The sequence below is a fragment of the Mycteria americana genome, chromosome 24 (assembly GCF_035582795.1).
Source record: "Mycteria americana isolate JAX WOST 10 ecotype Jacksonville Zoo and Gardens chromosome 24, USCA_MyAme_1.0, whole genome shotgun sequence".
Classification (NCBI taxonomy): domain Eukaryota; kingdom Metazoa; phylum Chordata; class Aves; order Ciconiiformes; family Ciconiidae; genus Mycteria; species Mycteria americana.
In genome coordinates, this window is record NC_134388.1 from 5705793 (window position 1) to 5728115 (window position 22323).

The window sequence follows — 22323 nt, forward strand, 5'->3', positions numbered from 1 at the left end:
AGAGCCCGGCGTGGGGCACAGCACCGTGCGCGGCCCTGGTGCATGGCACAGCCCCGGTGCACAGCCCCAGAGCATGGCACAGCGTGGGGCAGAGCCCTGGTGCGTGGTCCTGCTGCGTGGCACAGCGTGGGGCACAGCCCCAGAGCATAGCCCTAGAGCGTGGCACAGCGTGGGGCACAGCCCCGGAGCATGGCCCTAGAGCGTGGCACAGCGTGGGGCACAGCCCCGGAGCACGGCACAGCCCCAGTGCATAGCCCTAGGGCGTGGCACAGCGTGGGGCACAGCCCTGGAGCATAGCCCTAGAGCGTGGCACAGCGTGGGGCACAGCCCCGGAGCATAGCCCTAGAGCATGGCACAGTGTGGGGCACAGCCCCGGAGCACGGCACAGCCCCGGAGCATAGCCCTAGAGCGTGGCACAGCGTGGGGCACAGCCCCAGAGCACAGCACGGCCCCGGAGCATAGCCCTAGAGCATGGCACAGCGTGGGGCACAGCACCGCACGTGGTCCTGGTGCGTGGCACAGCCCCGGTGCATGGCACAGGCCCGGAGGAAAAGCCCTTCCTCGGTGGCCCCCCCAGTTGCCCTGATCCAGCCCAGCTCCGCCACGCAGGTGTGCTGGTCGTTCCCGCTCCGGCCACGCACAGCACGGTTCCGCCGACCACCCAGGAGCGGGCCCCGTCCCCTGCACCCCCCCAGCCACCCCATGCAGCCCCGCTCCGACGTGGGGCACCGGTCGCTGCCGCCCAGCCGTGCCGGTTGCAGGCAGCCCTGCGTGGCCGCTCGGGCCTGGCAGCCCCTGCCTGCGCCGCGGTGCCCCCGGCCCCAGCTCCTGATAAGGGATCCCTTTCACGCAGAAGGGCCCCAGCCCGCCGTGCACGCTCAGCACTTTTCCGGCCCCGGCTATTTAAAGCCGGCCAAGAGCCAGGCGGCCCCTTCCCTCCCCCAGCACCGCTGAGCCCAGCCGGCGGACTTTCCTCCCCGCAGCGGCGGCACAGCCATGAGCGTCCGGCCGGTAGCGGGGCCGATCTTTGCGGAGGGCGAGGATTGCCGGGCGGCCTGGCGGGAGGCGGTGGCCGGCTACGATGCACCGGACGCCCACCTGGAGATCCTGGGGAAGCCGGTGATGGAGCGCTGGGAGACCCCCTACATGCACTCGCTGGCGGCCGTGGCCGCGTCGAGGGGTAACGGGAGCCCCGCGGGCTCAGGGCTGTGCCGTGGGGTGCTCGGGCGTGGGGAGTGGGCAGCTTTCCCGCGAGCGAACGATGGGGGGGGGGGGGAACGTTGCCGCCGGGGGACCCCGCTGCATGCACCCCGCTCGCCGCCGGCGCTCCCCACGCGGCGACGGTGGGCGCGGGGCCGCGGTGGCACTTGTGCTCTCGTGTCAGGGTGACACATTCCCAAAAGGGGCTGGGGCCGCGGGGAGGGGGCTGCGGCCGCCCGCGGGGGCAGAGCAGGGCCCGGCCGGGACCTGCCGCTTTTCGGGCCGCGTTCCCCACGCACCGGCGGAGGGAGGGTTTTGGCAGCGCTGCCGCAAGCGGTTGCTCGTTCCCGCTGCAACCGCCCAGGGGTGGTTGGATGGGGGCAAAGGGCCGCTGCGGGGTACAGCCGGGGAGGCAGCGGGTGACGGGGACACGGGGCTGCTCCCGGCTTCTCACCCCAGCACGGGCAGCGCCGCGCTTTCCCACCCACGCCAAAAAAAGCCCCATTCAGGGAAAGAGCGGGGCAACATTTGGGGCTGGGGGGGTCCGAGGCGGAGGAAAACCAGAGCTCTGTGTGTGCTGGGCTTGCACCGGCCGCGCGGCGTCCCCGGGGAGGCGCAGCCCCCCCAGCCGCCCTCTGGTCCCCAGGCGGCCGCGTGCTGGAGGTGGGCTTCGGCATGGCCATCGCCGCCACCAAGGTGGAGGAGTTCGACATCGAGGAGCACTGGATCATCGAGTGCAACGAGGGGGTTTTCCGGCGGTTGGAGGAGTGGGCCAGGACGCAGCCGCACAAGGTCTGGGGTGGGCTGTGCCGGTGCGCGGTGCCGGTGGGTGCCTGCGGCCGGGGCTCACCGCTCTGCCGTCCCGCCCGCAGGTCGTGGCCCTGAAGGGGCTGTGGGAGGAGGTTGTGCCGATGCTGCCGGACGGGCACTTCAGGGGTGAGGCACCGCGCAGCCGAGCCCGGTGGGACCGGGGAGGGGGCGGCGGGGCGGGGGTCCCCATGGCAGAGCTCGGGGTGCAGGCGAGCACCCAGCCCGGCTCCCTCCCACGGTGGGGGGGATGGGGACGGGCAGCAGCCGGTGTCCCTGGGGAGCGGCACCTTGTCCTGGGGAGCAGGACATCGCTGCCTTCCGGGGATCAGAGGCATTGGGTGCAAATTTAAATAGGAAAAAATAGCAACAGGCCGTGAAGGGGGCTCTTCCCCCCGGCACGTGAGCTCCACCGGCACCTCGGTGGTCTCTCCCGGCTAACCGATGGTCTCCGGTGTTCCCGGGCAGGGATCCTGTACGACACCTACCCGCTGTCGGAGGAGACCTGGCACACGCATCAGTTCACCTTCATCAAGGTAACGTGGCAGGACGCAGCGCCCGCACCCCGGCCCCGCAGCGCCCGCACCTCCCTCTGCCCTTTGCGAGGGGCCGGAGCCCCCGGCTCGGGTGGGTTTGGGGGAGATGGGGGGGACACGGGGCAGGGAGGAGAATTTGGGAGCTCAGGAGTCAAAGCCAGAGCCGGGCGTTGGTCTGCAGCCCCCGCCATTCCCACACCCTCCCTGCCGCCCGGGACTTAGTGCCCTCTGGAAAACCCCCACGTCCCCGTGATGTCCCCAGCACGACGGTGACATCGCAGCACTTTCGGTCCACGCGGTCACAGCCGGCCGGAGGGGAGCAGCAGGAGGGTGCGGAGGGCTGGGGCGACGGCCGGCTCTGCGGGGAGACGCGAGAGCTTGGAGGGGGGCAAGGCGGGGGCCGGGTGCTGAGCGAGGGGTGCTGCACAAGGCGAGGGCAGCGTGCTGGGTGCTGAGCCAGCCCCCGCCTCCGTTCCTGTTGCAGGACCATGCCTTCCGCTTGCTGCAGCCCGGCGGGGTCCTCACCTACTGCAACCTCACCTCCTGGGGAGAGCTGCTGAAGACCAAGTACACCGACATCGAGAAAATGTTTGAGGTGAGCCTTGTTCCCGGGGTGGGGAGGGCCTGGCACCCCCAGTCCAACCCGGGGTCCCCAAAGCCGCCCCGTCAGCCGGTGCACCTCCCGCATCCCTGGGTGCTCGCCCGACACCGTGGCCGTGGAGCGGCACGAGCCGGAGCACTCCACGGCCGTTTAACCGATCCGTGAGGGCTGGGGCTCAGCAGGGAACATTTTCGGGAAGGTCAGAGGGGTTTTGCCCAAGACGGGGTCCCCTGCACCCGGCTGCTCGCACTGTCCCGTGCGGGGCCGAGGCTCAGCAGCATCCCTGCTCGCAGCCGGGCAGCTCAAACCATCGCTGCTCCTTTCCGCCCCTCCTCTCTCGCAGGAGACCCAGGTCGGGCACCTGGTGGAGGCTGGGTTCAAGAAGGAGAAAATCAGCACGACGGTGATGGACCTGGTCCCCCCCAAGGACTGCAGGTACTACTCCTTCCCCAAGATGATCACACCCACCGTCGTTAAGCACTGAGGGTGCCGGCAGCATCCATTTCGGCTGCCCCAAAGCCGCCAGGAAGCAAACGCTAAAGAGGAGAGGCTGCTTGTGCGCACTTCGAGGAGGAGAAAAGCTCTTATCTCCTTCGATGCTCATGAGAGAAGACTGAAGCTGATTTATCGGGGGGCGGGGATGGCTGGAGGCTTGGGATGGAAGTCCTGGGTCTCCAGGGGAGCTCCTGGACTCCCTGCCCCGCCGCGGGCGTCACCCAGCCCATGCAGCCCCCTGCCCCGGAGGGGTCTTCTGGGCTCTGCGGAGCAGGAAGGTCCCACCCGGCGTCCGTCCCAGAGGCCGGTTTCCACTCCAGGCTCACCCTCGTCTCCAAATACCTCAGTGAAGCTGCAATTCAAGAGCGTAGCTCGGAGCCGTTAGCCAAAGGGGTTCAAGGACGTTTCCTCTAAAAACGGAATCATTTTTAGAAATCAGGGGTGGCTTTCCACACGCGAGCCAAATAGCCTAAACCAGGCGGGAGAAAGGGGGAAGACGGGGCCGTTGGAGGCATTTCAGCTGCTCCGGGAGCAACTCCCCAGTGAAGTTTCCCGACACTTCTGGCTAAAGCTCACTGCAGCAAGTTCTGATCCCGACAACCTCCCTGCAGTTCAGTAGCGCATAAATGACGTTTCCTCTCTCTAGGCAGAAGGGATAAAATCCATTAAAAAGGAGCGAAACACACCACGGCTGCTTCGGAGCAATTTATTTGTCTTTCAAAAGCGCGTGCGTTAATTCTGCAGCGACGGTTCCTGGCCCAGGCTGCCGGGAGAACACCACACCGGCTCCTGGGACGCAGCCAGTACCAAAGCCCGCCGTGGGCTGCCTTATTCCTACTGTGCTAAGGAGTGCTGCAGCCTTCATTTTTATTAGTCTTATTCTGATTTTAAGCATTAATATTTCACTTACGTTACAGAATAGAATTAATTTCTGGCTGCTGTGCACACAGATATAAAGGATTTACGAGATCCTTTGTGGGAATTATAAACAAAAAGCAGGCGGTGAGTAAGAGACGAGCTCAGGGAGACCTCGGGGTTCACCTGGACGTGCGTTGGTCTCAAAACTTCCTAACAAAGCCAAAGAGCAAGGCCCAGGTTTCTGGCACGGCATTTCTGTCGCGATAGGTAACTGCCAACGCTCTCCTTCCCTCACAGGCTGTTCAGCCCAGGAAACAGCACGCTGCGTGTCAACAAATTCAACTCCTGCTTTTTAATTCAGTTTTTAAACGAGTTAAAACTCTTTAGATAAGAGGGATACATTAACGACAGGAGAGCATCTTAACCAGGGAGAGTTTTATTGGAAGGCTTGTGAGAATACAGATTTCTTGTGCGTACGAATGCAAGCAGGTGCCCCAGGCGGGCAGTCAGTGGGTAGGTCATAAATAAGAGGCTATTTCCTGTACCAGATCTGAATCTTCTTCTCCCGTTTGATTTTCTTCTGAAGCTGCAGGATTCCATACAGCAAAGCTTCAGCAGTAGGCGGGCAACCTGAGAGAGAGAAGAAGGAAGCCCGCGGGGCTGCTAGCTGCACCGAAACGTAGCCAGCAGAAGGCGAACCGACAAGCCACGGGCTTTACCCCAAAGCAAGCTGCGATTTCCCTCTGGCTTTGCGTATGTCACAGGCTGCGGAGTTCATAAAAGCAAGAGGGCTTCTGTAGTTTAAAGAAACTAAAGGGGTGGGGTTTTTCGAGAAAGTCTTTATAAAGCGTAGAAACGCTTTGCTTTTAAGCAAGGTGGTATCTCACAGGAGAGCACGGGGTCGACTCATCTATAGCCCACACTTTACGCAACAGTTACTGCGAGTAACATCACCAGAAGAACGCCACTCGCTTACTGGAAAGCCCAGGCAGATCTTACTGAAGCATCTGCAACTTTAGCAACACGAAAGATCTTTAAAAACGACACCAAGCACCGTCCAAACGCACAAAATGAGCTTCAGTCCCCTCCTCTCTGAGCTGGCGCGGTGGCACGCGGTGGCACGCGGAAGCTGTCTTTCCTACCTGGCACGTAGATGTCCACCGGCACAATGCGGTCGCAGCCCCTCACCACGGAGTAGGAGTAGTGGTAGTAACCCCCGCCGTTGGCGCAGCTGCAAGAGACGGGCGGGTTTCGGCGCGTTGTTCAATGCGGCTCAGCAGCCCGGGGGAAAGATGAGCAGGGGGCAAAGGAGAAGGTGACCCTGGCACCCGAGCGCTGCGGGGCGAGGAGCCACCCGACAGGCCTGACAGCAAGGGGCGGAGCGGACGCCAAGGTTTACGCCGTGGCTGGAAGGCAGAGGCTACGCTCACGGGCTGTTACGCTTCAAGCTGAACGAAAGCAAACCGCACCGTTTTCGTTACTCTTACAAAGCAGATATTCAGAGGGTCCTTCCCCTCTACTGCAAAACCTTTTTTATTTTGCCACAGCCGCACAGAGCGTTTCTAGAACTCGTTCTGTCCCCTCCGGGCCCTGGCGAAACGGCCGTCCTCGGCCCCAGCAGCTCCGGGAGACGAACGAGTTGTCAGTTCCACCACGCCAGAGCTCCAGGGAGCTCAGATTTCATGCTGCACAGCAGAAATATTTTGAAAGCTTTTATCTAAATGCAAATTCTGAGATTCTGGATGTATGAAGTCCCCAGACTCCGACAGCTGCAAAAACCCCAGAATCTTTCACTGGGAAGATTTTGCAGTTCACAGCGACTTGACAGCCATCATTCTCCTCGCCCTAATCGAAGGGTCTTTACGTTTCGCTTGTAACAAGGCCTCTTCATGTAATTTAAGGGGTTGGAAATACAAATGAGAAATGGGTTCCCCTCCCTTCATCTCCCCACTCAAGCAGAGACACCAGATTTCTCCCACGCAGCACAGGGCGACAAGGACGTCCCGGCACTTACCTCCCCATGGAGACCACGTAGCGAGGCTCCGGCATCTGGTCGTAGACCTGCAGAACACAGACACGTCAGACCGCTTTCCACCTGCATCCAGCGCGCGCAGCCTGCGCGAGGCATCCACCGCAGCCCGTACCTTCCGAAGAGCCGGAGCCATTTTGTTTGTCAGGGTACCGGCCACGATCATGACATCAGCCTGCCGGGGACTAGCTCGAAACACTACCCCAAAGCGGTCCATGTCGTAGCGAGGAGCCGCCATGTGCATCATCTCCACGGCGCAGCACGCCAAGCCAAACGTCATCGGCCATAAGGAGCTCTGCAGCAGGAGAGACGCGGGTTATGGGTAAGAACACTGAAAGCGGGAACTGAGGCCCTGGGCTGGTGACTCAAAGAACAAGAGTTGACCAGACAGAAAAGGAAACAGAACAAGGAAAGCTTCAAGGTCTGTTTAGTCAGAGCATCGTAAACAAAAACGGTGTTTGCCATTACGCAGGAGAGCAAAACCCGCGGCTCCAGGGAAAGAGGGGTGTGGAGACCTGTGCGTTGGCAGCCTCAGAGCCGCTGAACGTGCTCAAAGCCGTAGACGCTCCCCTTTACGTCTCACGCTGCTAAAGCGGCCGCCTCAGGAGCCCCGCGCAAGAGCAGCGGTGACTGGGAAGGCAAAACTCAGCTAAGCCAGAGCACGCTGCATCCAGGGCAGCGTCACCTGTGCAGCCTTCTCCACGGCGCAGAGCCGCCGCTCGTTGCCAGGACTAGGTAAAACCAGAAAGTGCCTTTTGCTTGTTACCAAAGGACAGCTCTCTTTAGACAGGCAGCCCGCGCTGCTTTCCAGCACCCTCACGTTAAGCGTCTCTCTCCCGCTCTGACGCAGTACCCCAAATGTCAACCTCTGGCTAAGAAACTCGGCTATTTCCCTGTGGAGAATTTTGAACCTATTTTTATCCCGAGGAGGAGATGGCTCAAACCCATTTCCCACCAGCACCTCAAAGCGTCCGATACCATTTCCCCCTAGGGAGCACGCCAGCTTCAGCGACTCACCCTTCGCGCCCAGTTGATCAGGTCATCGAGTTTGGTGACAATATATTCACCCCTGCTAGTGGGGACGTAGGATTTTTTCTGGACAACAGCTGAGCTCTTTTGCGGGACTTGGACAGAGCTGAAGACAAACGGCGCAGTAGTATCAGTCTCCAATTATTTAGCGTAACTGCAGAATACAATCATTAGCCTCGAGGAGCTGCCATCCCATAAAGAATCCGTGGTACATTGCTTACGGACACTCTCACAGCCTCTGCTACTGCTGGAGACTGTGTTTATAACAGGGTTATTTCCCCCCCCCACTGTGGGGAGATCAAGGGAGTTTGTTGCTCAGGCAGAGCCCCTCTGTGGCTGTACCCAGATTACGGAGGGTGCCTGGCGGGCTCATCCCCAGGGCTGACAGACTGACAGCAGCCTGCCAGTTAATCCTGGCTTTTAAGAAGTGAAGTGAGGAAAAGATTGTCACGCGTACGCAGACAGAGCCACGCCAAACAGGAGGGCTCTTCCCCCCGTACCACTTGGGATCCCCCACCCGTGGGAGGAAGGACACAGCTGAGGAACCTGTCCTGAAGCACCAGCGTTACCTGTCAGCGTGGTCAGCCACCGGCGTCTGATGGAGCAGCTGAGTGTGAACAGATGTCACGGCACCGGGCCTGCGAAAAAGAGAAGCCGTCGCGCCTCCTGACGTGGCGGCGCAGGCCCCCCGCTGTCCCCCCCACCTCGGCCCCGCAGGAGCACACGCCGCTGCCCTCCCCGCGGGGAGCAGAGGGGCCCCAGAAACGGAGCAAGCAAGCAAGCTCTCCGATCAAACCCAGCCGGAGAGGAGAACCCCAGCGAACCCCCGCCCCCCCGGCACGGCTCACTCGGGGCTCCCCGGCACGGGGGAAGCCGCCGTCAGCTGCGGGGCTGGGGGGTGCCACCGCCCCGGCTCCCCACGCGCGGACACCCAGGGCCCCCCAGCCCCGGCCCTCACCGCCAGGCCAGCACGCCGCGCCGAGGGAGGCGAAGACCTGCAAGGAGAGCACGGGAGAGCTCAGCTCCGGCCGGAGACCGTCACCGCGGGGAAAGGGAACGGCCCGAACCGGGGAGAGAGCTCAACGCGGGACCCCCGCCCCGGAGACGAGCCCTGAGGGAACGGGGACAGCCCACGGCCCCCGTCCGCTCCCCGGGGCCCTCAGCCCCGCGGACGCCAGTCAGCCCCGGGCAGAGCTGTGGTCGCTGCCTCGCCCCGGAGCCCCCGGCCCGGTCCCCCCTCAGGGCCCCGGAGCCTCCAGCCCGGCCCGGTCCCCCCTCAGGCCTCCCTCCCGGCTCAGTCCCTCCGCAGAGGGCCGAGGCCTCCACCCGGACCCGGCCCCGGCCCCGGCCCCGGCCCCGCTCCCGCTCACAGCCCAGCGCCGCCATCTCGCCCGCAGCCCTTCAGGCAACCTCTGGGCGCGGTGCACCCGCTAAGCGGCCCGGCGCGGACCCGGTGCGCCGCCTCAGCGCGCCGGCGGGGAACGCGGGGCGGGCAGGGGGGTTCCGCGGCTACCCGCCGGGCCCCGCCCCGGCCCGCGGTAAAACGAGTGCGGGGGGGGGGGGGGGGGGGGGGGGGAAGGCGGCTCCCGGTGCCGCGGAGCCCCGGAGGGGCTGCCGCGCAGGAAAAGGAAGCGATCGTCCCTGGGTGGGCTCGAACCACCAACCTTTCGGTTAACAGCCGAACGCGCTAACCGATTGCGCCACAGAGACCGCGCTGCCGCCGCCGCCGCCGCGCCCGCCGCTGTGGGCAGGGACCGCGCCGGCACCGGCCGCCCCACGCCGCCGCCGCGCCCCGTGTCCCGGCCCCGGCCCGCCCCGCCCCAGCCGGGCCCTCCCGCCGGCCCCCGCCGCGCCCCGTGTCCCGGCCCCGGCCCCCCCGCCCCAGCCGGGCCCTCCCGCCGGCCCCCCCGGTGCTCGGCGCCCACCCGCACCGGGCCCGGCCCCGCCGGGGGTCACGGGTGGGGGGGGGGGAGAGCGCCTCCACGCAGCCGAAATAGCTCAGCTGGGAGAGCGTTAGACTGAAGATCTAAAGGTCCCTGGTTCGATCCCGGGTTTCGGCAGCTGCTCCTTTTCCTGCCCGCGCCTCGGGCCGCACAGCCTCCCGCTGCTCCCTTAACCCCCAGCACCCACCGGCTCTCCGGCGTGGGGGGACGCGTCACACCCTCCCCAAAGCGTGCTCCGATCTTTTTTTAATATCCTAGAAACAACCGCTATCCGAGAAACAGCCAGCACAGGCAGGACCCTTGAAGGAGGCAGCTCCGGCGAGGGACGGCGCAGGGGTTGGATCTGGACAAGCTGGCTCGTGGCAGGGACGACGCACACGAGAACCTGTTTTAGATAAAGCACAAGGGCAGAAAACAGTAAGTTCGCTTTCTTGTACTCGCCCCTACGTTTAATTACGTGAAACTGCGCAAGTAAAACGTGGTACTACAGTTTTATCCAATACACAAAAATAATCTTCCCCTGATGTAAAAGTCGGGTGGAAGCGTCTGCCCATGCGCACCAAAGCCCCCAGCTGAAAAAATAAATGAGTGTATTCAAACAGAAGTAATGACGAGCCCTTGATGATTCACTTCAACTTTAATTGATTTTAAGACCACATAATTCTGTACAGCGCAACACTGAATTTGGTCTCGAGGTATGAAGAGTACTGCGAGCAACCTTTACCAGCTGGTTCAAAAGTCAGAAGTGGTTTTTAAAGATGTAAACATTTGAGGCGCACTCTTTGTCATTTGACGCAGTTTGATTTTTAAGACGAGAACTTGTCCATGTTAGATCAAATTGGCCAAAAGGTATGAAAATGATGGGGAAAAGGCAAAGTGACTGGGGAGTTCTTCTGTGGCACGGTCTGAAGAAGGGTCTTTTACACACAGTTATGTTTTAAAGGAGGGGGATCCCAGGGATGCATTGATCCCCGATCACCACAGACAGCACCCACGGGCCAGGTTTAGGGCCTGGAAGCTTCCACTTTCCAAGCTGAAGCTGCCTCCATCTGCAAGAGCAGTGCGCAGCTCCAGGATTAGAGCTCCGGCTCTATCGCCTTGGCATTATGTCTTTGTATTCTACAGAAAATGCGTTACAACGTTTAATGAAAAATAGAGAATAGTCCTGTTGAATATCTATTCGATTCCTATGACTTAGGAACTTGTGCATATCCCTTCAATAATGTGAATACAGATTCCAAATGCATATTGAAAGTCGTTAGAGAGTACAGAGTAATTAAAAGTGTAATCAAAATATATCCAGATAATTACTCTAGCCAGAATACACATCTGTATCCCAATTTACATTTAAACTTCTTCCTTAATTTCAAGTCATCTTGGTTTCTATTGGACACACAAGTAGATCACACTTTCATTACAATATAGAAAAATACCAGTCATTGGGCTTTCAGCACGACACAGTTATCAGTAACACCGCAAGTCTGCCAAAGGCAATCTGCAACACGCAACACCCCTAGCGAGCGCTGGGGGAGGGAACTACGCGTGATTCAAGGGGGTAGTTAAGACAAGGAGAAGCGTTCCTAAAATCGTGGCCTCAAAAACCATTAAATGAGCATTCAAAATGGTTGTGCTGGTAAAGGGAAAAGTGAATGTTTTTTGGTTTTTAAAGCAAACATTGGATTCCTTTGCCACTGAATTTTACAGTTGTCCTAACAACAAAAACAAAGCCTTTGTTATTCAGATTGCAGCCTTAGGGACCAATTTTCTTTCCCACACTTGAGACGCACGTAAAGCAAGAAGTCAACCTGCTGGAAACATTTTCAGCCAGGAAACCTGCATACATTCAGTAGCAGTAAAGTCATCAGGCTATACATGGCTACAGAGTTTACCAGTACGTGTTTTCTGGTAACACCTTCCTTTGTCCAAAACTTGGCCAAAGTTTGGCCAAAATAATGCATACAAACCCCGGTGTTCTGTCAAGGAGCTCTGCAAACACTCGCAGTCTTTGCAAGTTCCACGGTAAGCACACTGAATGGGTGAGGACGGAGGCAGCCGCACACCCTCAGCGTTCCGACACGGTTCGCATCGTCTTTTACAGGCAGTTCAACATGGCAAGACCAGGGGAAGCAGTGCACAGCATCGAGAGCCAGGACCGGAGATACAGCTGTGTCCGACTAGTACAGCGTTAGAACAGCTACATCTTTTGAAGATATACACACGGATTTTAAAAAGTAAGAATTACACATTTTATACAAATAACCACTTTATGATACACACTCAGTGCCAGGATAACTCGGGAAAGCTTGTACCGCTCTTCAGACGCTGTCTGCGGATGCGAGTTTGGTCTTCCACTTTTTTCTTTCTAGGATTTCTTCATCAAATATTTCTCTCTCCCTGAAAAGAAATACAGTGAAGTTCTGTAGTAAAAATAATCTTAACATATTAAACAGTTTGCAACGTGTTACGGTAACTCAGCAAAACGATTAAACGTGGAAAACGTTCTTGTTACTTAGACAGTGAGGAAGCTTGCCCTACCGAAGGGAGGATACTGAACTCTCCTACCCTTATACTCACATTTTTCCATATAAAGAGCAAACTAGTAAGAAAAATTCAGAGAATACTAAAACTAAAAAGATACCTTTTGCTCACAGATGGTCCTTTTATGTATTTCTCTTCTGCCTTCTTGTAATCTATGTCATCCACAGCAGAAATCGCATAAATGATGGCCTATAAAAGTATTTAGTTCATTTATACTCGTGAAACAAGAACTAAATTACCACCAAGTGATCTGAAAAGGTCTCAGCAGATGAGCACATTTTTGGAATAAGGTTCCTCAATCACTTAGGAAACTTGGGAGGAAACTGCCTGTTGGGTACCTCAAGCTCTTAAACAAATAATACAAACTTGTCCTTTAACATTCCCCGGACGGTATGTTTATAACCAGATTAAGACAGTCTTCATAGTAATTTTCTTTCTACAGAAGTTACTAACATTCTCCCAGTAAAGTTCCTAAAGAACAGTAAGGATCTAAAAATGTAACTCTAAAAACAAACAGCCCACCCCCCAACACACACAAAGAACCCAAGAAAACCCAGAGAGGACTTGCCAAATTAAAACACAAACCCTAAAGCTCTGAAGAGTTTCAGAAGTAATCCAAACGCACCAGCAAGCAATCATTCTGCCTCCAAAAACATCACACTACCTACAACTTCTCCATGCTGCGCTAATGGCTTAAAAATCAGCATTTAGAATGACATTGGTCCCCATCTCTCACCTCACCCGTACCCCTGCCAGCCTAATACTGCCAACACCTGCAGCGCCAGCAGGAACTTTAATTTATTTTCTCCATCATGTAATGTAAACACGTTTGTTCTCCGATTACCAGCCCATGAACATGGCTTAAGAGCCTCCTGCCCTGGTTTTAAGATTCTTTGCTCAAGCTATACATAGAAAGGAAGCAGAGTTTTATGCCCTTTGAGCTGAAGGGACCGTGACCCAAGCTGGTAGGTGGGCAGGCACGAATGTACCTGCCCAGCCCAAACATCACCCAGTTCCTGGGAAACACACCGCAAGGCAGGACACTCGAATCGCGTAACACTAGCGTCACTTCCTTACTTCAACGTTTACTTTTCTCAGTGTTTCATGTTTACTTACTTCAGGCAAAAGGACATCTGAAATAAATTTTATTCCATCTCCATTTATTTGATGCAGATTTTTAGTGTCTATTTCACGATACACTTCCTTCAAGTAGTTCACTACAAGGTCTAATTGTTCTTCATCCTCTAAATAAGTTTCAACGCAGGTCAGGTACTGACTCGAATTCAGGAATTCCTTCAGCCACCGGGATTGTTTTCTGCTTTTCAAAATAGCCAAAAGATGCTCTTCGGCCCCCTTAGTCTTCACTATAAACTCCACTATCTTTTTATTTGCTTTATCTCTAGCGGCTCTTGTTCTGTCAGGAAGAAGTTTCTTGGAGGGCTTCTGAGGTGAAGTTTCTGATGAAGATTCTTCAACATCTTCCTCTGCCACGTTTGGAAAGGTCATTTGGACTAAACCTTGATAACCTTCCTTTCTAACTGGGTAGCCTGAACAGAAAAGCCACAATCATTCTTACTTAAATACACAAAACAAAGGGCTTGCTTGCATACATACTCACATATCAAGAAAGTGCCTTATTTTATATTTGCATAAGAGAAGTTTTTCTTCCTCCCCTACCAAAGAGGGTAAAAAACCCACCGCCAACAAAATCTTAATTTTGCGTTAAAAAAGATTAGGGAGTTGAAACTCTGACAGGAGCTCTGAAAAACTCTGCAACGTGAAGTAACCAGTTATCGATTGTTACAGACAATCAGGTATTTATTTAACTCTTGTTGTGGGACCGAAAAGCCTTAGAGTGCAATAATGGCGTGTAGCAATTTCAGTGGTACCCCCTCACTGGGTCGGATGCCTAACAACACACATGCATAAACATCAGAGCTAAACCTACCTGCTAAGAGAAGAATACAAAAGAGAAAGAATTCACTTACTGATATCAGCAGCAAAATATTCCAAGAAGGATCCAGTAAAAGAATGACAACCTAAAAAGCCCAAAACAGGGTCATTTATCAGTTCAATTAAGCCTATGAAGCAAAGCTGACAGTTTTGGTGTTATCTTTTTTCTGATGCATATCAGAATGGATGACATCATCCAACTCATCTGCTTACCTACTCTAATTCGATAGTCAGAAATCAATCGAATACACCATTCAATTTCTTGGCGATAATCTTCTTTGGCTCGTTCCTACAAAACGAGAGCCATTTACAGTCCTGACAAGAACAGCCTATTGAAGCTTTTAGGTCTAGGACACTAACCAGGTAACAGAAAAAAGCTAACGATAACGAATCAAAGTTTACTTGCGGTTTTCTGCATTCTCCTGAAATTCAATTTCTGCAATCGCTTTGTCATGCAGCACGAGAGTGGCTTTGTTGTATGGAGAAAACCCACAAATGAAAACGCAGTAAGAGTCCTAAGCAACTGCCTGCCTTCCACATACATGTGTGTTCTTAACAGCAGCCTCACCGAGATGGAAAAAGGTGTCAGGGGATCCCATTCCCATATTATTCTCCATTTTGTGGAGCACAAATATGTTTAATTACTTTGTTGAATAGAGTGAGAGAGAACAGAGAACCACGAACAAACCCAGACGAGCCAGCTGCACCACACTCCTCCCGCAGGGTCAGTTATACATTCTGTATACAACTCGGTTTTTCCCAACACATATACACTTGCAGTTACGCGTTACTGGTACTACTTACTATGAGGTCCTGCTTTTCTTCACAATCAAAGTGCTTCAGATTCTTAAGAGATACTGAGAAACTTGATGAAACAAAGAAACACAGTTAGGGAAAAGAGGCAGTTGAGTTGCACCTCTATTTGTTTACTGCAATTCCACATCTCCCTGAAAATTAGGTTTCATAAGGAATTCAGGTTTTACTAGTTTTGGTTTTCATAATAAGCTAAAACTATGCTATCTTTAACAAATGAGAAGTACCTGGTTTTAAAACAAAACTAAAGGCAGGCCTGTGCTTCCAGAAAGTTTGGGCACATGTAACAAACAGGAGCTGGGTGCCCAGCCCTTTTTTTCTTGCTCACAGAAGTGTCAGCTGTTCACACAAATGCCAGCCTGTCTCCACTGGCAGCACGATAAACCACGTAGCCCACACCTGCAAATCCTGACCTTACTTGGTCCCTCCCTCCGAGATCAACCTTGGTTTTAAGTGACAGTGTAATTGCCCTGTACCAGGAAGAGTACAGGGCACTGCCTAAAAAAGAAACCGAAAGTTCAGAACGTGATGAGAATCCGCAACATTTACCCTTTTTTCTTGTCATTTGTATTCCCTTCTATTAACAGCACACATGCCTTTCTGTGTTTCCGCTTCACATATTTTACCTGTTGAAAGGATAAAGTCTCATTAGCACTCTAAAACCCTAATACCCTTAACAAAGCAGGAACATTTTCCATCAATATTATACAGTACACCCCATATTTAAAGGAAGTTACACAAATATGAAGAATTAAGTTTAAAGTGGCAAGAATAGCAAGTTACCCCAATGGAGCGTTTTTGTTAGCGTACAAGGACCAGGACCCATCCTCTTTCTTTCGTTAGCTGGGTACAACCACCCTAATTCACGGTACAAGGTATAAAGGCTCAGTGGTAATCCTCTGCTCCGATACAAACATATGTGAATCAACCACGTTTACTTTTTATGCGCTTTTGTCATACGTAAATTTACTTCTATTATCTTTGGAACGCTTCTACTGAAGATCTGTAACATGTCCAGCTCTGCACAAGTCAAGAAGGGCAAAAGACACTCAAGAACTTGGTAAGCTGCTCCTTATCAGACCCCTTCCAATACCACTCTAAGAAGGCAGCGAGCTGTTCTTACCACTGCTGGCCAATAAGGATACCTTCGCAATTTGCACCAGACCAAAATCCCTTCTTCAATTGATTGTGGTTCTATGATGAAAAATAAAGTAATTTTTCTTTAAAAAACACAAGACAAGACAGTTAGCTTGCCCTCTCCTATCAGCCTCCTTTCAGGACTTCAATCTTTTACAGGTTTCAACTAAGGTGACAGGGCACCCCCCCACCCCACAAAATGCAGCACAGGTAGTTCTGAGTACAGGAACTCAGACATTTCAATCCTAGGCCCTTGCCCAGTTTCACAATGATTTGCATTTCATTCTGCTTCAAAAAACCTTCCAAGAAATGCATTTTATTCCAAGCTTGACCAAAGCTGGATTCACTTTCTAGAAAGGTTAGGTTTCATTACCGTAGCTTGTCAGCAAACTAGAAGCAGTCATGCCCTAAAAGAGCACATCAGTCTTGGGTGAAGAAGTCTCATATAGGTACACTGATCTCTCACCTTGATGTGACAAAATACTGGGAAGTTCGTCATCCTCCTCCTCTTCATCTACCAGAGCTGAGAGGCGAGAGAGACTCTCTGAGGAAACTATCTTTGAAGACAGGTCAGACGATTCCAGTCCTGCCAAGAGCAGCAAGCACCAGTGCTCATAAGCGTGGAACAGTGATTTAAAAAAAAGTATCAGCTTCAGACCAGGTGAAACACACCCCCGTGTAAGTGACCCCACAGCAGCGCGAGTCACCATGACACAAAGGCCTGTCACGCCACACACTCTCAATTCTCTGCCTAGGAAGAGGCCTAATAATCAGAATAAAAGATGAAAAAGGGAAAGGAACGAGAACAGGCTGGTTTCAGGAGTTTGTACCAGCCTGTTCCTTTACGTAAGGTCATTTCATCTCAACACTAACTAGACAGCAGTAAAGAAAAAAAAGTGTGAAATTATCAAGTCTTCTACGGCAGGGTAAGAATTACTAAGTACAGTTTTTCAATGCAAAACCCTAAACAACTCCAGACAACCTAAATGCCATGCTAGCGCGTGATGGCATTTTTTGCTTCTCCAAGACTTAAGCCAAAAGGAATTGAAATCAGCAATTCAAGAGCCATATTCACAAAAGCACTGCAACATTCCAAGAGGAGTAACAATGCTTGACGATCAAATGGGATGAAGTTTTCCCTTCCCCAAGCAATATGCCCACCTTCATCTTCCTCAAAGTCAGGCAGCTGAAACTGCTTTACTTTATTCATAACCACATGGGAAGTATTCTTATTTTCCTCCTCTTTGTGCTGAGAGGGGAAACTATCAGGAAGCGTCCCATGGTTAGAAGGCCCAGATGAAGATTCAGGGTAATTCCTGCATTTCCTTTTTCTGCACGAGGACGCAGTTGCACGGATCTCTTGTTCTCCATTAACGCGTTTTAAACTCCCTGGCTTTCTTCTTTCATTTAATTGCTTTGCTAGACTTTCGCTCTCACTGCTGATGCTTTTTTCCAAGTCATCTGAGGCACTTGTACGAGAGGAATCCAGGAACGTCCTTCTAGGTTGACTTCTGGCGTTTGCTGTTCTGACAGGTACCACTGTGTCAGACTTGCAGGGGACAGACAGAGGAGACCCTTCCTCAGCAAGCGGCTGTGCTTGGTCCTTGGGGAAATCATTCCTACATGACACAGGTGATCCTGCACCTCTTGGTCTTCTTCCTTGCTTACTTTTTTCCTCCTTTGGTTTAAGGGAGACTTTATTTCCTGGTTTGGACTTTGTCAGCATTCTGGGCTTGGTTTTTTTCTGTCTTGGTAGTGATTTCGATTCTGGTATTTTGCAGTTTTGACTGTCTGAGTTTGATGTGTTACACAAGTCCCCAGGAGCACATTTGGAAGGGTTTGTTCCACTTTCATGTGCTTTAGTGCTCTCCTCTGAGAGGAAAGAGCCTTTCTGGTTTTGTTTTTTTGTATCAGTCTTCAGGCTGGGGTTATTTTTATCTTCTCTTTTCCTCTTGGAAGTCTCAGGCTGCAACTTTTCTTTAGAGTGAAAAAGCGATCGACATCTACGTAAGGGTGTAGACAACAGAGATCCTGCATTGTTCTCCTGGGATAACCGAGTATTTGGTCCTCCTTCTGAACGCGGTACTTGTCTGGGTGAGTCCTTTTCAGTCAAAATATCCAGGGCAAGTTTAAGAGAACGGCGATATTTCAGTTCTTCCACAGCCTCACTCGAATTATTCCTTTGATCTGAGGAAGAAGAATATGCAATAAATGCAGTAAGCCTTCTTTGTTTACAAGAAATAAGAAATTGTATTTATAATATATCTTTTGTTTAAGATGCAACTTAACACTTAAATCATCTGTGATTCTTAAGGCAAAGTATATAGAGACACACAAAGAGCAAGCTTCCAACACCCTATTTTAGGGCAAGTACACACAAGTTTCTTCACCATTCCTTCCAACACACTACACAAGGGAAGAACAAAAGTAGCTGTGATCAGGTTTAGTCTATTTTCAAGCTTTATGGATGGAAAGACAGGAAAAGAAATGCAAAAAAAACCCCTCAATAAATACCTCAGTGAAATATATAACTATTGTCCACCAGGTTGAGCTTTTGTGTATATTTTACCCTCAGAATATATACAAGGCAGCAAATGTTTTGACATCTCCTCACCTAAGTTAGAGGCAATGTTTTCTATACGTTCTTCCTTCAGCGGTACAGCATCTGCACAGTTCACACAAATCCTGAAAACAACAAAGCTGACTGAAAACATCACAGCATTAAGCATTACTAACAGCACAACACTGCTTTCACCTGGCAATAAACTTGCAATATTTTTTTCCCCAAAACCCATATTTGTTAGCAGAAGTTAAGGGGAAAAAAACCCCACATGAAGAATGCCTGAGCTGTCAGTATGCTGTTTATGGGTGTATACGGCCAGCTCTGAGAAGGCAACGGGTTTTGGATTAGCCATCTAATCCTTCTGTAAATCAATGATCTCATTTCACAGGTATCTTCAGATAATGGGATTACTTCTTTTTTTAATGTCTAAGAGTGCAAACGTACGACGGTTACAAGGATACTTAACTGTTCTTTCAAGCCAAGTATTTCAACTTGAAAAGAAGTCTCCTTTGCATTAGCAACAGATGTTTTTCCAGCCGCCCCAGTTTTACGCAAAACCTACATTCGAGAGAAAAACACACATTTAAAACCCTTGACCAAGTCTGTTGGACTATAGGACAGATCTGACATTGAAACATTTTTAATATGAGCAGCGCAGGACGGACTGATATTCCGCGGTATCTGGTTGCAGCATTAGGATCTATACAGATTAGCTCTTTTTTAAAGTATATACATGTTTACTTAGAGCTCTTGCTTACTTACTACTGTTTCATCCATTTCTAAGTTCTATCCACAAACCTTTCCTCATTTGTACATCTGCTTTACCTTTGCTGGCCACAAGCGCTTCCTCCACATGCAAAGAACGTACTCTTGATCTGTCATGGCTGTGTTTCACGTAGAAAAGGAAAACTCCAGCGTGCTCTGAAGAACAAGGGAATAAAAGAGTTATACAACACTTGGTTCATTTTTGTCTTCCCTTTTTTTAGAGAAATACAGGATTTAAATAGAACACATTGTTACAGGTATATATCATTTTACCTTTGAGATCACCGGACTAATATTACTTTGCATGTATTCTCCAAAATTAAGTTCTAATAGCATGCCTTTCTATAGCTGTGCAATGTAAGAAGGTCTTACTGAACGTGTAAGTGTAGAAAATACTGTCACAAGTAAATAAAAAACTGCTGCTGCAGGCCTGCACATTCTGCAGCTGCCTACTACGAAATCCTGATAATGGAGGCCACTTGTCACATCCTGCAAATTACGCCACGCTGTGCCAATTTTTAGGCGTAGTTTACAATTATAAGGTAAGTGAACCAGCCACAGACTTCTCTTGTGTTTCTTAAAGACTTGGGGGGCTTTAAGAAAGACCCCTTAAGAACAAGAACATCTTCCTGTACTTACAAAGCCGAAGACTTCGGTTTCCTCGGCACGCTGGAACGCGGTCCTGCCGCCGAAAAACAGTAAGAAGCAGATGTTACCGCGGCACTGAAGCACCGAGCCCCGCGGGCTCGGGGCAGGGACGCAAAGCCTGCCGCTGCCGCGCGGTTTAGGGAAACTACGAGGCTCCAACAGCTCCACCTCAGCCGGCTCCCCCTGCCCTGCTCTGGTTTCCCCCCGGCTTCCACCGCCCCTTCCCGCCGCCCAGCACCGGTGCCCACCGGGACCCACTGTGAGGTAAGGGCCGGGACGTGAGGGAAGCGGGCCCGGTGCCCCCAGCCAGGGGGGCTCCCGCCGCGCTGTGGGGACGGGCGGCCCCTCCTCGCCCCTCGCAAGCCCCACCATGAGGGGACGGGCCGCCCTCCCCCCCTTTCAAGCCCCACCATGAGGGGACGGGCCGCCCTCCCCCCCTTTCGGTCCGAGGCCAGCGGCCGCCCTCCCCTCAGGGCCCCGGGGGAGGAAGTTACCGTGCGCGAAGGCGAGGCGGACGGCAGCGTCGCGCCACCTCCCTCCATATCAGGCCGCCCGCCCCGCCCCGCTGTGCGCATGCGCTGCCCCACCCCGGCAAAGCAACAGCCAATCAGCGAACCCCGCTCTCGCGCAGGACGCCTCCTTCCCGCCGCCAAAACACAGGCGCTCCAGCCAATCAGAACGTCCGCTCCTCCGAGTGCTCCGCCCCCCTACTTATCTTCCTATTGGAGGGTTGGGGGCACGCCCCGCCCCCGCGGACGCCGTCACCGAGGCGGTGACGTCAGGACTCGGGGCGTCAGTGCTTCCCCTGCCCGTCCACGGCGACAGGGGCTGCGGGCGCCATGGCAACGGCGCCGTGGCGGTGACGTCACGTCGGAGGGCTGCGCCGTGACATCAGGGTGCGGCAGCTGGGCGCGCCCCGGGCCGCCCGCCCCGAGAGGCTCCCGCCGCCCCGGCAGGCCCCGGCAGGCCCCGGCAGGCCCGAGAGGCCCCGCGGCCGGGCAGGCCCCGGCCCGCCCTGGGCCTCGCCGCCGAGCCGGCCGCGGTTCTCTTCGCCGCCCCTGCGGCCGGGAGGTGCCCGCCTGCCGGGTAGGCCGCCCCGGCGCATCCCCCGCTTCCCCCTCGGTGCGCTTCGTGCACCGGGCAGAGCCCTCGGGGCAGAGGCCCCGCAGCCCCCCCGCTCATCCCAGCGCTTCCGGCCAAGGTGCTGTGTCTCATTCCGCCTGGCAAGGGTTTGTCTTCTGCTTTGTTAGGTTAGATTACTTGGCAGACCCGGCTGTCCTCGCGGAACGCAGGCCCTGCTCAAAAAGGCTGGGTCGGGTTTTTTTACGCTAAGGCAAATAAAACTAATTGACACTAAGGCAGAACGAGCGGAAGATCTCCGTCGGTCCGATAGTGCCGTAACCCTGGGGAGATCGACAGCACAGAGAGTGTTTAGCTGTCCAGAGCCTGAAAATAAGTTACTGTATGAAAATGCGTTAAAATCAGAAAAAAAATGGCTTTCAGCAAGCTGCTGTTTGGCTCGGTCAATTTTTAGCCCTTGTATTCCGAGACGAACAGAAAAACGGAGCCCGTGTTATGATGTTTGATACTTTATTAGCTGTCTCTACTTCTTTATAAATACCTGCAATATCGGAAATGTCACCACTATACTGAAGTAGTAAGTTATTAAAACACATTCTGAAAACAGCAGACAGACCAAAATGGCATCTCCTATTAGCTCGACTCCCAGGAGAACATTTTTTTTCCTACCTTTAAGTACTGATATTTGTGGAATAATACTTTGTTGACATAACATAAGAGGCAAACTCCTTTTTTTGCTTACAGTTTTCCCTCGGCTGCCTTCCATCGCTGAAGACACTTTGTTACTCGCTGTTATCTAATGGACACCTTATTGCCCATTATTCTGCAGGATCAGGAGTGGTCTGTGGGCAGGGCAACGTTACTCAGCGTTTCCCAGCATCGATCTCTGTCTCACAGGCTCCGGGTGTGCCGAGCACCCTGGCCTGGTCCTGCAAGGTGTTTAAGTAAGTATTTCACGTCAAAGGATATAAAAGAGTCTTTTAAGACTCGGGTTAGTAAACAACTTGGTTAAAGTTGGAGTTCTGGCCCCGCTGGAGTAAATGGGGACACATCACGGAGTTTGAAGGACAGAGAGTGTCACCCTAAGCAGAGGATAAAGACGGGAGTTCAGCCCACCGCAAGGTTCAGCCCTCTATATTAAAAAAAGGAGAGAAAACAACTGCCCTGCCTGCAAAACGCAAAGCAAAGGGAATAATTTTTCCCTTGCCTAAACATTCTCCCATGTTACCGGCGTTCGCTTTCTCCAAAGTGAAATAAATCTTGCTGTGCATCTGCTTCCCCGTCGAAGGTATGACCGCACTTCTGGTCGAGACCTAATACTTTTCCAG

The 22323-nt window shown here is 53.3% G+C and overlaps 3 protein-coding genes and 2 non-coding genes across 6 annotated transcripts; 2 read left to right on the forward strand and 3 right to left on the reverse strand.

The window, feature by feature from the left end:
* The first annotated feature begins 850 nt into the window (after positions 1–850).
* GAMT (guanidinoacetate N-methyltransferase) lies at positions 851–4327 on the forward strand. The gene is made up of 6 exons (XM_075524380.1): positions 851–1180; positions 1847–1992; positions 2073–2136; positions 2476–2543; positions 3028–3138; positions 3488–4327. The coding sequence occupies exons 1-6, from the start codon at positions 997–999 to the stop codon at positions 3626–3628; spliced, it is 714 nt and encodes a 237-aa protein (XP_075380495.1). The 5' UTR covers positions 851–996; the 3' UTR covers positions 3629–4327.
* Positions 4328–4919: 592 nt separating this feature from the next.
* Positions 4920–9067, reverse strand: NDUFS7 (NADH:ubiquinone oxidoreductase core subunit S7). Its single transcript, XM_075523943.1, has 8 exons — positions 8926–9067; positions 8514–8550; positions 8125–8193; positions 7544–7661; positions 6642–6821; positions 6512–6558; positions 5640–5728; positions 4920–5127 (listed from the first exon to the last, which is right to left on the reverse strand). Exons 1-8 carry the CDS (start codon positions 8939–8941, stop codon positions 5030–5032), a joined length of 654 nt encoding a protein of 217 aa, XP_075380058.1. The 5' UTR covers positions 8942–9067; the 3' UTR covers positions 4920–5029.
* A 124-nt stretch (positions 9068–9191) lies between these two features.
* TRNAN-GUU (transfer RNA asparagine (anticodon GUU)) lies at positions 9192–9265 on the reverse strand. Its single transcript has one exon. It is a non-coding gene; the product is annotated as a tRNA-Asn (tRNA).
* Positions 9266–9542: 277 nt separating this feature from the next.
* Positions 9543–9615, forward strand: TRNAF-GAA (transfer RNA phenylalanine (anticodon GAA)). Its single transcript has one exon. It is a non-coding gene; the product is annotated as a tRNA-Phe (tRNA).
* A 2097-nt stretch (positions 9616–11712) lies between these two features.
* On the reverse strand, positions 11713–20487 carry PWWP3A (PWWP domain containing 3A, DNA repair factor). Of its 2 annotated transcripts, none has more exons than XM_075524015.1 (15): positions 20410–20487; positions 19907–19949; positions 19328–19423; positions 18969–19060; positions 18554–18624; positions 17101–18126; positions 16406–16525; positions 15926–15996; positions 15352–15428; positions 14794–14854; positions 14203–14278; positions 14025–14075; positions 13153–13583; positions 12137–12225; positions 11713–11892 (listed from the first exon to the last, which is right to left on the reverse strand). In XM_075524015.1, the coding sequence occupies exons 3-15, from the start codon at positions 19382–19384 to the stop codon at positions 11814–11816; spliced, it is 2301 nt and encodes a 766-aa protein (XP_075380130.1). In that variant the 5' UTR covers positions 19385–19423; positions 19907–19949; positions 20410–20487; the 3' UTR covers positions 11713–11813. The 2 variants fall into 2 exon arrangements, with proteins under 2 accessions (XP_075380130.1, XP_075380131.1); XM_075524016.1 differs by lacking the exon at positions 20410–20487 and adding an exon at positions 20174–20198.
* Positions 20488–22323: the final 1836 nt, after the last annotated feature.